Genomic DNA, 15,863 nt, shown 5'->3' with positions numbered 1-15,863 from the left:
TCTTTAAATAAGGAGTAGAAATTATACAGAAAGAAAATATAATAAAATACCCCTAATCCAAACTCCCTGAGGGTAAAGTTCCTGAAAAAAAAATGGTGAAAAGCCTTAATTAATTGTACGAATTAAATAAAGTCATTATCATTGGGTGCCAGCTTGGTATGAAATAATACAGGGTGGCTTGTTACCTTCGGATAATTGCGATTAACTCCCTGAAAAGCGCTTTCAGGGAGGTACCGTGGGGCTGCCTTGTGCTTACATACAGATGATACAAAGTCGCTCACGGTCAGAATTGATAGGTGCTGCTGAAGAGACCCTTTGTTGCCCAAATCACTCTTGAATCTGCCAGCCACAGACCCATTCCTTGAGATGGCACGTGAACTCAAGTCCCTAGGAGGAGGTTCTCTCAGAGAGTCGGTGGGGAATCCTTTAGAGTAGGCATCTAGGATTGGTAAGCCAGTCTGCAAGTATGTTGTAGAGAAGGGAGGAAAGGGCTAGGTTTGGGGAGGACAGCCTGGGTGGGCTACTTGCTGGAGGAATGCTAAGCAGGTGGGGCACTGAGAGGTCCGTGCTGAGATATCTTCCATTTGCCTTTCTCCATCCACTCTCCATCCTGCTCTGTGCCCGGGAGGCTGACCCCTCGCCTTCTGGCTTCCTGTTGGGTTTGTCCAGTGTGAGGCGCTGACAGATCACAGGGCAGTGGGAGGAGAGAAGTGGATGTATATATTCTTCCGGCTCTCTCTCTGGCAGGTTGGGCAACAGCTTCCTCCCTCCAAATTAGAGCTGTAGCCCCTATCCTGAGGGCCCTTTCCCTCAGGACACAGCCCGTCCTGACTTCCAGTAATGGCTCCCTTCCTTTCCTCAGAGCCACAGGTGGTAACAAAACAGCTTCCTATTGCTGTTAGTCCTCTAGTGTCTCACCATCACTTGTAGGTTCCCTTTACCCTGCCCACACCTTTGCAAACCCTGTTCAGTGATCCTTCTGGGCTTGCAATACGCTTCCTACGAGCAACTGACCGATGCAAAGGCAAGTGTGGAGAGAGAGCAGGCAGGGAGGTGCCAGGCTCAAACTTGGGCTTACTTCTCAGTTCTGTGTCCAACATATTCTATCCTCAAGTCTGTTTCAAGTATTAGATAAGCTAATTTGTAATCAGTGTACGGTTTGCATATAAAACAATGCTAAAGAAGCCATCCTTTAGTCTTTTATTATTGATCTGCCAAATCCTTTCTTCATAAATAGTACAAAAGGAAAACCTTGGGACAGGTATGATCAGATGATCTCTAAAGTCCCTTTTGGAAATAAATTGTCGTGTACAATGGATGATGATACAGATCACAAGTTCCAAATTAGAAGAGTCCAATGAACAGGCTATACTTGAAAAAAAAAGTAGCCTTAAAGAGGAAGACTTGAGAAAAGTAGGTCAAGAGTTATTGAAAGGCATTATGTTAAGTGAGATAAATCAGACAGAGAGAGACAAATACTAAATGATTATCACTTATATGTGGAATCTAAAAAATACAACCAATTAGTGATTATAACAAAAAAAGAAGCAGACTCACAGATATAGAGAACAAACTAGTGGTTACCAGTGGGGAGAGGGAAGGAGGGGCCAATATAGGGGTAGGGGAGTAAGAGGTACAAACTATTAGGTATAAAATAAGCCACAAGGATATATTGTACAATGCAGGGAAGAAAGCCAATATTTTATAATAACTATAAATGGAAGATAACTTGTAAAAGCTGTGAATCACTATACTGTACACCCATAACATATGTAATTGTACAGCAATATACTTCAGTAAAAAAGTCACACACACAAAAGAACTAGTAATATTGCAAGGTGAGCTGCACAGTTGAGAGGATGACTGAGTGCTCAGATTCCGAATCCTAAAAGCAGGGCTCTTAAATCCTTATCTTCTCCTTGCTCTTCTCACCTCTTTCACATGAGATCAGAAAACGGACACTTACTTCAATTTCTGTTAGAAAGAGGTAAAGATGTGACCTTCATTTCAAGCCCAGCGGGACTGGTTCAGTCAGATACCTCTTCTAGGGTTTGATCAGCTCCCCCAATAAGAGGGGTTGGGTGGTCAAAATATACCCAAAAGGATGGGCTTGCAAGGACGTACCTGATCAAGTCCAGGAAGGCGTCTGCAGCTGTCACTTGTACAATTTTGCCTTCTCTGTGCATGTTTTCCTTTGTGCCCTTCCCAGGATGGATGATGATGACAATGATTATGCCAATCACCACGGCAATGATGGTCGTAGTCATGTAATAGACTACAGCTCGCATCCCCATCTTCCCTGACGCCTTACTATCTAGGGCCGCCATTCCTGGGGAAGGCAAACAGAAGGAGATTTTCAGCAAATCAGTTCAGGGAATTTTCCAGTGGAAGGTCACGGGAAGAGCATTTCCTTCACCACTCCCCTACCCTCTCCCACCCAGCAATGGGATTTTATACATGTTATGAGAACTTGGCACCAAATTTAATCAGGCCGTCAACAAAAGGTGAAGGGAAAAAGCCATGGAATGGCTTGGCATCAGCTGTGTCAGCAAACACGTGATCACCTATTTTCTGCCCCAAGAATTGATATCATGTGGCTCTCTGATGGTTTGAAGGGGCAATCAAATTCTTTCCTAGGTTGCTACTAGTTGGGGAAGCTGTGAGTGTTAATTAGTGAGTAGTGTGTGTGTGTGTGTGTGTGTGTGTTTGTGTGAAGAGATACCTTAAAAGATTTCTGGCAGAATAATCTAAGCATATCTCAAGTTCTGAGCACTGTGCAGACTCACGCAGATTAACTGCCATTAAGTTCTTTTATAAGAATTATTATTTTATGTATGTACTTGGGAGTCTTTTTTTGGATATATTTATGTAAAATTTCAGCTATTATTCTAATCACCTACTGATTTATCTTCAATTTACATTTAAAGTAGGCCAAAGTTCTCGAATATCTTCTCTGTTGTTTCATTTTATCTCATCTCATCACAATTTTTAAAAAAGAATCATGTTGGTGGGGTTCTTCTCATTTTTGCACTCTGTCTTCCTCCACCTTGTCCCATAGGCCTGGAGTATCTTATCTCATGTGAAACATTCTTTCCCTCATTTTTAGTACATCTTCAAAATCTACCTCAGGCAAGGCATTATCCCCTGTGAGAGAGGAGGTATGACTTTGAAGGTTTCCCTAACTGCTCTAGCCAATGGAACACATCTCCATACCTCTTGGGATGGAAAAAAATTGGAAATGACCCAAAACTCTCAAGAGATTAAGTCATCTTAATAATAATATGGGCTCTTCTGTTTCATTAACCATTTCCTCACTTCTCTTCCTTCTTCCTCCTCCCCAAATCCGCTAAAACACTAAAATCCAATTATAGCATCATCCAATTATAGTTAATCAAACTATTTTCCTTACTATTTAAAATCATGATTCTATAAATGTATTAAAAGTTTATATTGTATTTCAACGATCAGTATCAGATTCTAATAGTGGTTCAACATGTAGGTAGTGACCCTGTTCATACCAATGTATTGATATTTAGAGTAAGGTAAAGTATTGAAAAAAATAGTGTCCATGATTGCCAGATACCTCGCTGGGTTTGCCCCCAAATCTTGATACAATGGTAATGAGCTCTATGGGAACTGAAGCCATGACCTTCAACTTATAATTTCATGTGTATTTGAATCATATCATTCATAATTTTCATAATAAGCACTTAGTACCTGCTACGTTCTTATTTTTAACAATTTATAAGGCAGATTAAAAAACAAATAAGTAACTTTCTAAGGTCTTAGTTAACACCAAGTAAAGTGAAGGGGGAACTTGAACCCAGATCTTGTGTAACTGAATTTAACGTGCTTTCTCCCCCTGAGAAAACCAACTACAGTTCCCACAAACAAGGAGGCCAATTTTGACTTTAACGCATGAACTTAGCTTCTTTTATCCTTGCCCTGGGTTTCTTGAAACCCAGGATTAATACCCACTTATGGGGGAGGCGCCACTTCAACACTTCACCATCATTAAAAATGGGCTAATCTGTTCTCAGTCCAAGTGGTCCCATCCCCCCAGGTTCATTCTCAGGTCTCCATCATATCTCAAAACATCTTGGCTTTCCTGTGCTTGAAATCATTTCTCCCAGACGGGGCCCACTCTCTTTCCCACCATTGCCTGAGCTTGTCACCACTGAAGCCTGCAATTCTTCGGTGGGCGAGTGGTGTGGGCACAAAAGGCCGGATATCTCTGCTAGGGGTACCAGGCGGCAGTATTTTCTTCCTCCGAGATGCTTTCTTTCCCTCTCGCCTTCTATTCTGTGGTGCTGTTCCGTTCTCTCGCCAACTCTTCTCTGCCGCTCCTGCCCACTATTCCCGACCTATAGCTATTCAGAGAGAGCGCTAAGTGGTCAAGGCAGAGCACTGGACACCAACGTGGCAGACAAAGGAGGAGGCTTAAATCTCCCTCCCTCCCACCATGGGGGAGGGATGGGGAAAATTATACCAGAATCCACAGCTACAGGGCCATCGGCTCCAGGAAACAAAGTTTATAGGTGTTTTTTTTTTAAAGAAATAAAGTTAAAAAAAAATGAAAACCGATAAGAAAGTATTTTTTCCATATGCTCTAATTCTGAAATAGATGAAGACAAACATTGAGGCATTTTTTAGCAATGAGCCCAGGAGAATCAACAGTCAAATGAGAGGCCTCACCAACCTCTGCATATTGACCTTGTTCCTCTGAAAGAGAATAAAGCAGCAGCTCCGATCGTTTCAGCGGAAGAGGGAATGTGTGGGAGTATCTTCATTAACCGATTCTCCACGTAGGTCCTTCCCCTAAAAGGGGTCTGGTGTCCCACAGCGGGGCTGCCTGCCCACTTCTGCTCAGGTTACCCCAGCATCCCCTCTCCTCCTTCCAATTCTAACCACTCCCCTTTTCTCTGAGGCAGGCTTGTAAAACTAAAGGGACCACTAGAAGCAAAGCCACACACTGTCATCAGGGCAACAGCAGGATGGATGTGGACAATCTGTCACAACACTGGGCCTGAAAGAGAATAGCCTTGATGCTGGTGGAGTCAAGAAAATGGAGGAAGAGCTCTGGAAGGCGAAACCCCACATAAGCAAGCTGTCATTCTTCCTGTCTCTTACCCAGGCTCTGTGACCATCTTCTTTCTCCAGCCTCCTGAAATTCCAGACAAAGCTCTACACTAGAGATGACATGCGTCTGGGCACAAGGGTAAAGTACTAAATCACTTTGTAGAAAAGGGAACTCTGGTAGGAAGTGCCCTAAATGTTTGAGAAGGGAAAATTTTGCATTGAGCCTTGTCACTTTAAAATATATGGAAGAGGGGCTTCCCTGGTGGCGCAGTGGTTGAGAGTCCGCCTGTCGATGCAGGGGACACGGGTTTGTGCCCCGGTCTGGGAAGATCCCACGTGCCGCGGAACGGCTGGGCCCGTGAGCCATGGCTGCTGAGCCTGTGCGTCTGGAGCCTGTGCTCCGCAATGGGAGAGGCCGCAACAGTGAGAGGCCCGCGTACCGCAAAAAAAAAAAAAAAAAAAAAAAAAAAAAAAAAATATATATATATATATATATAGAGAGAGAGAGAGAGAGAGAGAGAGAGAAGAAAAGGTTACTGTGGTGAGGGGGAAAGAGGTCCCTTGGGTATGTAGGTACTTGCGGGAGTATGTTATGACAACTATGTGTTCATCTAAATACGTATTTGAGAAACACATTCCAGAGCAAGTAGTAAAGATAATGATCTTGACTGGTCCCTTTTGCTTCATTTGATCTGGGCTTAGCTAAACCAGCTCCATTCAAGACATCCTGACATCTTTATTATGAAAACAATCTGTCATCAGAATTGAGATCCTCTTGAAACTCAGAGAAATACTGTATTGTCTATTGCTACAAATTCTGTGAGAGTTCTTCCAATTACAATGACATGTTTGTAAGTTTATATGTTTTGTAAATATTCAGTTAACTTTTGTGCTGGTTCACTAACTCACCAAATTCGCCCTCTTATCAATGGCACATATTGATCTAATTTCATGATAACTGTATGTTGTAGATATTGTTGACACCATTTGAAAGGTAAAGAGACGAGGCCAGAGATGTTAAGTAACTTGCCCAGTGTTGCACAGCTAGTTAACAGCAGTGGTAGGATTCGTACCCACAATCTCAAGGGAGTACCCTTTCCACTATACCTCAATTCTAATGGACAAGCTAGGAGTCACCCACATTTCATTGCTTGTTATCCATGCTAACTTTCTTGCTTTTGAGTTCAATATTGAAATAAGCCACCTGACTGGAAGAAAATTTGACAAAGGGAGGTAACTGTGGAAAAACTCTGACCTTCCCCGCCTTGAGGGGAAGTAACACTGGTCACCGGAAGGACTAGCCAGAGAGCTGATCAATCAGTTTAAATTCCTCTCTATTCCTAGAAAAACAGCCCAGAGCATGTTCTAATGGAGGGTGGAGGGTCATGGATATTTGCTGACTGTGGGCACATGGGTCTTACTTTCTTTTCTAAAAATCAACCTGTCAATAACTGGTCATCAAGAAACTAATCCATCATTCATTCCTGCAAACCTATTATATGTTTACCAATGAGTATGGCATCTAAGAAAGATTGAACAAGACATTTTCTACAATGTAAAAGATTTAGACTTTTCTTCAGAATACCCGGGTATTTTAGGCAGCGGTCACTCTGAAGAGAGAGGAAAGGAAGAGAAGAGAGTGTCTTGATACAAATGGGTCAATATGCATTTACCTCTTTATTTATGAAGACAGTCTTTAGGTAATCAGTTCAGCACAACAGATGTGCACCAAATTCACGTTGTTGGGGTGGGGTGAGGAGGGAGTGTTTCCTAAATATGTGTATAGAACTCTCTAAGTCTATTGTAAATTAGATTTCTTCTGGTATAATACTGGTATGACTTCTCAGATAAATGAAATATGTATTCAGTCAAGTATGAAAGGGTAACATCAATAATGTCAAGTTCCCAAGGCTCTATTATTTGCATGGATTTTATTCTCCCATCAGCTAAAAATCTGTCTTATACATTAATGTGTCTCAGTCTATTCCCCCAATAACTCCTATTTCTGGTTTGAAATGTGAAATCTAAAGAAGAAGCGGTCTGTTATGAATTGTCTTTCTACTCGTCCTCGTGGTGTTTCATTGTTCTTCCAGGGCCATTGGATCAGCCCAGAGAGGACGGAAAAGGGGGGATGGCAACAGCTGATTCAAGAATATTGTTCTGTTTCAGTTATTATTTTATTTTACATATACTCCTTCTCCACCATGGGCTTCTCAAACACTCATCTAATGAAAGCCGCCTGTTCTCAACCCTCCTAGAATTTCAAGATGGGCAAACTTACAAGGAAATCAAGGATGAGCTCTAGTATGTACCGTATTCATTTGAATAAAAGGTAATGATTTTTTAATAAGAAAGTTAAGCTCTAGAAATACAATATACTTCATATTTACAGACTGAAAAATGAGCTCTTGTGTCCTAAAGCAGCTGCCCATTTCTGGAGCAAGGGCACACTGGAACCCTCAGCAATGGACAGTGAACAGGAGAGCCACAAAGCTCCGAGGAAAGGCGGTGAGGGGGAGGGAGTGAGTGTGAAACAAATGACTTTAAATCTCTGTCTAAAACTATGCGAAGGTTTTTTTCACTGAAATATTGTCTCTGGCTTCTTTATAGACTAGATTGGAAAAAAAAATGTTCTATGATTCTAGGGGTTCTGGAACAGAAGGCAAATCTTTAAAAGTTAGGTTAGAAACAGTGTCATAAGGGGCTTCCCTGGGGCTTCCCTGGTGGTGCAGTGGTTAAGAATCCGCCTACCAATGCAGGGGACATGAGTTTGAGCCCTGGTCCAGGAAGATCCCACATGCCGCAGAGCAACTAAGCCCGTGCACCACAACTACTGAGCCTGTGCTGTAGAGCCCATGAGCCACAACTACCGAGCCCGTGTGCTGCAACTATTGAAGCCCATGTGCCTAGAGCCCGTGCTCCGCAACAAGAGAAGCCTGCGCACCGCAACGAAGAGTAGCCCCTGCTCGCCGCAACTAGAGAAAGCCCGTGCACAGCAACAAAAACCCAATGCACCCAAAAAATAAAATAAATTAAGTAAATAAATTTAAAAAAAACACGAAAAAGAAAGAATTCTTAAAAAAAAACTATCATAATTTTGCATCACAATGAATATGCTGGTTATAGCCTCAGAATGTCATCAAAGAGACAATATTTCAAACTACTTGAGGCCAACCTCAGGCATTTTTAGAAGCACATTCTTCTTCTTTTTTTTTTTTTTAAATCTGCCTCCTTAATTAATTAATTAATTAATTAATTTTTGGCTGTGTTGGGTCTTCGTTTCTGTGTGAGGGCTTTCTCTAGTTGTGGCAAGCGAGGGCTACTCTTCATCGCCATGTGCGGGTCTCTCACTATCGCAGCCTCTCTTGTTGCGGAGCACAGGCTCCAGACGCGCAGGCTCAGTAGTTGTGGCTCACGGGCCTAGTTGCTCCACGGCATGTGGGATCTTCCCAGACCAGGGCTCGAACCCGTGTCCCCTGAATTAGCAGGCAGATTCTCAACCACTGCGCCACCAGGGAAGCCCTATAGAAGCACATTCTTCTTAAAAAATGGTGGTGCAGTGATTAAGAGTTCCGGCCCTGAAGTTAGAATACCTGGATTCCACTTCTAGCTCTGGTACCACGTGACCTCTGTAAGCCTCAGTTTCCTCATCTGTAGAACGGGAATAAGGAAAGCTCTCTCACAGGGTTTTCATGACATTAAAGGGACTTCTGTACAGAAAGCACTTAGCATAGTGCTTGGCACATAGTAAGCATTCAAGAAACGTTAGCTGTTATTATTATTAATTAATCAGACAAATAATAAGCTACTCTCTAAGTGTTATTTGACCTGTCTGAGCCTCCATTTCACCTAGACAAGAAGATAATAATACCCACATTGCAAGTGCAGGGAAAACTTACGTAAAGAATCTGTACAAAATAGGCCCTTGATAAATGTTAGTTAGGATTATTATATGACTCCCTCTACTAGAATTTTAGTGCCAAGAGAGCAGAACCATATGTCTTATTCATTGATGTAGCCTCCTTGCCCAAAACAGTGCCTGCACAGGAAGGCGCCCAATAAATGTTTGTTGAATAGTCATTCTTACCACCACTGTGGCTGTTATGCCCGAAGGAGGCCACACACTTTTTAAAAAAGCATTTAGATTAGGCTCCTGTTCAAATGACGAGCACTAAAGTTGCTCTTGTTTAAAGCACTCTGCAATGCGGACTCACCAATTTTGATTGCTCTTCCCGCCAATTAATCCAAAATAGTGAGGTTCCTTCTATTTTGAAGAAGGAGAGACAGACCTTGTGGGGAGCGACCCAGTATCACCTGGAGCTTTATCTCCAGAGCTGGGAGGTCATCAGAGCAGGGCAGGAGGGGCGGGAGGCTGGCACAGCTCCATGCAGAGAAGGGAATGGAAGAGGGGGTGGGGTCTAACACGTGATTAAGTGGGTCACGGCTAGTATTTTTATCCATTAATGAAAGAGGACAGAAAACAATAGAGTGCATACATGGGGTAAAGGTATTGTTTTGTGAAACTTTTTTCAGCTCTGTGTGTGTATGTCCGTGTGTAGCCAGGTCACAGTGTAAAATACATTTGTGGGTTCTGGTAAAAAAAAAAAGAAAGAAAAAAGGTTTGCAAACACTGGTATCTACCCCCTTTCAGTTAATAGTAGAGGCTTTAACAAGGAGCCACGAGCTATGGGCTTCCCTTCCTCTCACCTTGCTTCTGATGCCCTCGGGCTGCCCACCCACCATACCCAAGACCTCATCCCATCTCGCTAGTGGGGACCTAGGACAGGACGGTGCTGATTTCTGGAATCTGGTCAACTCATTTGAACAGAAATTCTACAGATATTGTAACAAGGGAAAAAGTTTTAGAAAAGGTTTGTTTCGTGGAATATTGAGCAAAGAAAATTCTTTTACTTTAATCTGTGAATGATTCTTAGTGAAGAGAGTTAAACTGTCTCCACAAAGAGCTGAGAATGATTTTGTGGAATTCACAGTCAATTAAATCACAAGTATTCTCACATGGGTTTTCACCCTGGCCAACTTTTCCTTCCCGTTATGGCTGTTCACAGTCTCACAGAACTTGGCATTTCATTCACCTATAACACCACTTAGTTTTATGAAGTTATACTGCATGAGAACGACAAGGAAGCTTCCTTACAAATTTACCACTTGTGATGGCATTTGTCAGGCAAGTTGATTTTTTAACTTGACCCTTACAACTTGTCAACGAGTCTTTTTTTGAGCTCTAGTGTGCATTAGTAGAATGCAGTGTGGAAAGGTAAAAGGGAAACTTTCTCTTTCAAAAGAGTGTTAAATAGAAAAACTAGCAGAGCAGACACTAGTATCATTGGCAGAAAAACTCCTATCATAAATCACCTTTTATTCTCAGTCTGGTAGGACTGAGCAAACGATCCCTTTTCCCTGGCCATAGGCATCCTTGAAAATGAACTTTCACAGAAGGAAGCAGTGAGGGGAAGCAGAGGCCCAGCTTCAACGGCTGCTACCTCTCATGTCCAAGAGCTTCTGGGTCCTTCCCCTTAACCTTTGGCGGGGGGTGGGCAGGGAGGGGGACTGCTTCTCCGGGGTACCAGCTGGTGAAGCCCTCTGAGGGGTCAAGCTTTGCTCTTCTCTACACTGGCCTTAACCACCCAATAGCCTCATCACAGCCTGACGCAGCCCTGCCATGAATGGTTCCAGTAACGCGGGAACCTACCGCACCGACCCCCTCTCTCTCTCAGCAAGGTCTCAGGAAACTCTCAGAAGGGCCAGCTCTGAGTTTCACGTCTCACAGTCCATCGCTGCTGGCGCGAGCCCCACGGAGAGGTGACCGTTCACCCCACACACTAGCCCATCCTTCGCTCACGGTATTGGAATGTGCCACACAATATGCTTTTTTTGAAGAGGAACCAGGGAGTCGTTCATCTTCTTTATGTGCGCTAAGCAGAGCAAGAGGGAGAGGCGAGTGGGACCCACGATGAGCTGGGGAGTAGTGATTAGTAACAGCTGACAGCCTCAGACCGAGACCCTTTCTTTGGTTACCTCATTGTGTAGCAGCTGAGCACAAAGGAATGACTGTCTTCTCGCCAAGACTTAGAAACCCAGGACCACAGAAAATAGCAGCTAAAAGAAAAAGCGTGGGTTGGGTGGTTAGGGCAAGGGCTGATCAGACGACTCTTGGTTATACCTGTGAAGCCTGGCTTTGAAAAGAGACCCCTGTGATGTGGAAAGTCATACCCACAGGCAGTGGACCTTCAACCAGCCCCCACCAGGAGCACTGATGTGAATGGGGAAAGTAGATGACTTCACTCACAACAGAAAGAGCACGCAGAGAGCAGCAAATTGCTCTGGTTTAATGAGAGGAAGTTCTTTGAGGGCCAGAGCTCCAGCCCCCTCTGCCTTTGCAAAAGAATCACGATTTACAACCAACCACCGGATGAGTTGTTTGCAATTTCCGTAACAGCCCTCTTTACTTGGGGTTGTCTAACTTGCCACGGAAAAGACCTTTATGTTCTGGGCCTCGTGCAATTTTCTTAAGAAGGTGGTGATCAAAACAGCACATTTTTTAAAATAGCTAGTGGGAAGCAGCCGCATAGCACAGGGAGACCAACCCTAGAGGGGTGCGATAGGGAAGGTGGGAGGGAGACGCAAGAGGGAGGGGATATGGGGATACATGTATGCATATGGCTGATTTACTTTGTTATACAGCAAAAACTAACACACCATCGTAATGCAATTATACTCCAATAAAGATGTTAAAAAAAAAAAAAAAGCACATTTCTAGCTGGCAGGATGCTGAATGGGACTGAGTTCTACCACTGGGCCAGACTTGTCCCAAGTTAATCAAAGGGCATCACGAGTTGACTGCAGAACATGTCAGACTCAAGGGGTGCTCTATTCTTCCCATGGAAGGCCTGTCCCTTGCAGGAAAAAAAGGAATTGAAAGCCTCATAGAAACTGAAAGCGACATATGGACATTAAAACCCAAATCCATCTGGCCCAGATTCCCAGAACAGTTGAAGCAGGAGTGTGACTCCAGGCCTTGAGGAGGCTGGGAAGCAGCAGAGATTCCTGGGGCCAAAAGTGTGGTACAAACTATGCGACCCAAGGTCCACCCCACCCCTCCACCATCAAAAGATTCTGGAACCATAACCCAACCTGAAAACTCTGCAATGAACTGAGGTTAAGTTCTGTTGCCTGAAACTGAAATTAAGATATTTTTAAAGGGTATATTGCTTAAAAAAAAAAATAAAAAAGAAAGAAAGAAATAGTTAAGAGTAAAACATGTTCACCTCAGCTATTTACTGAATTAAATCCAGAATATAGAATCTTATATACTACATAAAAGAATAAATTAAAAAAAATTCAAGTCCACATAGTATGAGTGTGTTTCGTGGTTGGTAATTGCAATCATCGTTGCTTTTGTTGTGGTCATCCATTTACAATGCTTGGTGTCAGTTTATTTATCTCTTGTAGAAATAAAATACAGTGTGTGTGAGTGAAAAAAAAAAAAATTCAAGTCCATGTTTTGACCAGTTAAGAGAGTGTACAAAATTAAGTCTTTGGGGATAGAGTTGGGGTTGAGGAGAAGAGGATGCTAGTGGAGATAAGAGAGTTGAGGAATGACAGATAAGAAAGGGGAGAGAGAAAAGAGAAGAAGGAAAGGGAGACTTAAAGCAGAGACGTATGGGATGGGGAAACAGTTCAGAAGGTGCCTTTATCTCAGTCAGCATATTTCTTGGTATGGCCAACACACCTCCTTTCAGTTCTGATTAGTTTGCTCAGCATTTAAAAGTTCATCAATTGTTCTTATCTAATCTATAAAGGAATAGTTGCACCCAGGGAGTGGGAGATTATGCCCCCAACTACCTGACCCTAACAATAAAGCAGTATCACTTCGCAGAGTGAAAAAGACTGTGAACTCTAGAATTGGTTGGCTTCCCTCATCTCTGCCTTACATAAGTCAGAGAACATTCCCTCCTTGGAACAGGAAAAGCTGCATTTTTGCCCCCAGGGCCAAGGGCGACAATGGAATTGAATTATTCCTGATATATTCCACTAGAAGTGGTGCAACACTTTACAGCTTTTTTCCTTCTACACAAAGAAGTTAGTTTTGCAGCATCAGTTTCATATTTTGATTTTTTTTTTCCATGGGGTATTTAGGAATTTCAAAAAATTCTCCGAAGAAAACTACAGGCAGCCCCTTATATCGAATTTCGCTTATCTTGAGTAGACTTCAAGGAGTTGGAGGATGTCAAAGAAAAGATGTGGAAATGACATTTGGTTGATTTTGAGACTGACGGTGCATGCGTTGGATTGGTAATATTATTCTTTAACTTGGAATTTAGGGAGAGGGTGGGTAACGATACAGTCACCAGTGTTTGGAAAAAAATACAACTAGTGGATGGGCACATTGGAGTAAAATTTGGTAACACAGAATGGCAAAGAGAGAGGGGGAGGGAGAGAGAGAGAGAATATGAACTGGGGACATTGTCTTTAACAAGGAATATGGGATAAAAGATTTATAAATAAGGTAAAGAAAACCAGGTACAAAACATTGATTTCAAATGACTAATTCAAATGACTATGACTGCCCCATCACAAATAATGGAGAATGGCAGTAAGGAAGTGAAGTTATATTAAGGGTAACTTACTTCTTTTGAAAGTGGCTATACTAATTGCTTTCATAGTTAAAAATTTCTCACTTATGTGTTCACTCACATTTCATTAAGGACCTTCTCAATGCTCTGGCCAAAGACATGATCATTAAGGCCCTCATGTATTTAGTAAGAAGTAAGACTTAAAAATATATTATTGTGAGACAGCCCTGAACAAATGAAATGCATAAAATTATCCAGCAGAATGATCTGAGATGGAATTGGGAGGAAAATAGGGAAATTTGTTGGCATATCCTGCAAGGAAATGATTGTAATAAACTGAAAGGTTTGCTTGATTTGAATCCTGGCTCCCTTACTTATTAGCTTGTGACTGGTCAAGATATGCAACCTCTCTGTGTCTCAGTAAATGAGGGATAATAATAGGATTTACTTCATGAGATTGTTCTGAGAATTAAATAAATTCAGCATGTGATGCCTTAGAACAACATCTGGCACATATCTTAGCCATGATGATGGTCATTTTTTTTTTGTTTTGTTTTTAAAAAATACTTTAGGTCTGAAAGACTCCTTGGAACACTACTGTGAAATGTGAGATCTCAGTAGGTAAAATTAGACCTTATATTTCTAGGCACATGCTAAGTGCTTTATCTGATTTAATCCTCTCAAATGACTTGCGTGGTTGGGACTTAACAATGGTCTATAACCATTTACAGATTAGGAAACGGGGAGGTGACACCACGTGCTCAGATCACACAGCTAGTAAGCGGCTATTGTTGGCATTTCAACTCAAATCTTTCTACCCCCAGAACTGCCCTGGAGATTCTTTGTAAAATAAAGTCTTCTCTGCACTGGACTTGTATCAATTGTTGATTTGTCTAATGGGGAATTCTGACAAAAATCTGTTAAATTCGTATTTGAAAGGATGCCTTACATCATAGTAAAAAAGTCTTGGTGCATGTGCTGAAAAGTAAAGCAGTGATGATGAGTGGCTACTGTCAAAGCAGTGGGCAGCCTGCACTAGAATTAGTCTGATACCTTGTTGAACTGGAGAGTCATAACATGCCAGCTTTATTCAGAAGTTGATATACTAACAGGTATCCTAAATCAAAGAGAAGAAACCTCAACCATGGGTAACTGCACATTGCAAAGGCCTTTGGGTAATTCCTGGAACTCCCAGGTCTCTTGGTGAAGCTGCAGTATTCCCTCCACCCCATACCCTTCAGAGTGGCAGTTATCAAACTTTCTCTGACCCCATGCATGATGGCACTCACCACCTCCTAGGCTAACTCTTCACTGTTGGGCAGCTTTGATTTTTAAAAACCGGTGCTTAAAAAGAACTGAAATCTGGTTCTTTATATTGCCCCTGAGATACATTTTTGCTTCTGGAGGAACACAGAGCAAGTCCGGTCCACATTTATCAGAGAGACCTCAGTCTTCTTTTCTCCAGACTAAATACACATCATTTCTCCAACTGATCCTCATGTATCACTGTTTTCAGAGGTTCATCAACCTGTAATCCTTCCCACTGCCTACCGATTGGGGCCCTCATGCTCTGATCCAAACCTCCTTTTCTCAGCTTCATTTCCTACGAGGGCCGATTCTACCGTATTCTTCTGGGCAACCTAGACTACTCAGTATTCCCTAGACACGACTTGAGTTTTCCTGTCTCTGCATCTTTGCTTTTAAGGCTTCTTCTGCTCTTGTCCTCATTTCCTGTGGAAATCCTCCCGCCGGTCCAGCTCCTGAATTCCCAGAGCACTCTTTTTGTGCTTCTCGGCTTCAGAGCCGGCTTTGTTTTACAGTCATGTCTGTACCTGTTGGGCTCTCCATGAATATTTTCAACTCCTTGAGGCTAGAGACTGGTAACGTCTCTTCACATCTTTATTCTGCACACCGGTTAGCACATCACCTGCCCCAAATAGATGTCCAATAAATGTGTCTTGGATTGGATTCAACACCCTCTTAGTAGAGATACCCTGCTTTGTCAAAGGTGCTCCCGAATGTGCTTGGCACTAAACAAATACTCCCAAGGCGCTGTGACCACTGCAGAGTGCAGCGAACTATTTTCATAATTCTACCGAGGAAGCACACGACTACGTTCATTCATTTTTAGCCACCACATCCTACTGTTGGTTCACATTAAGCTTTTAGTCACATTAATGGCTGCCAAGC

General features: G+C 42.6%; 1 protein-coding gene across 3 annotated transcripts in view; it reads right to left on the bottom strand.

Moving 5' to 3' along the window:
• The window catches only part of SLC1A3 (solute carrier family 1 member 3), an 88,562-nt gene that overhangs the window by 28,772 nt on the left and 43,927 nt on the right, over positions 1-15,863 (bottom strand). For all 3 annotated transcript variants that reach the window (XM_022599212.2, XM_089908763.1, XM_089908765.1), the window contains one exon: positions 2,125-2,329. In XM_022599212.2, coding sequence (XP_022454920.1) covers positions 2,125-2,329 — 205 coding nt within the window. The remainder of the gene's footprint in view (positions 1-2,124; positions 2,330-15,863) is intronic.

The sequence above is a fragment of the Delphinapterus leucas genome, chromosome 3 (genome assembly GCF_059928025.1).
Source record: "Delphinapterus leucas isolate spDelLeu-1000000601 "Yukka" chromosome 3, BTC_Dleu_Yukka2, whole genome shotgun sequence".
In the NCBI taxonomy this organism is placed as follows: Eukaryota; Metazoa; Chordata; class Mammalia; order Artiodactyla; family Monodontidae; genus Delphinapterus; species Delphinapterus leucas.
The sequence above is the reverse complement of the archived record's forward strand: the minus strand, read 5'-3'. Positions and strand labels throughout refer to the sequence as shown.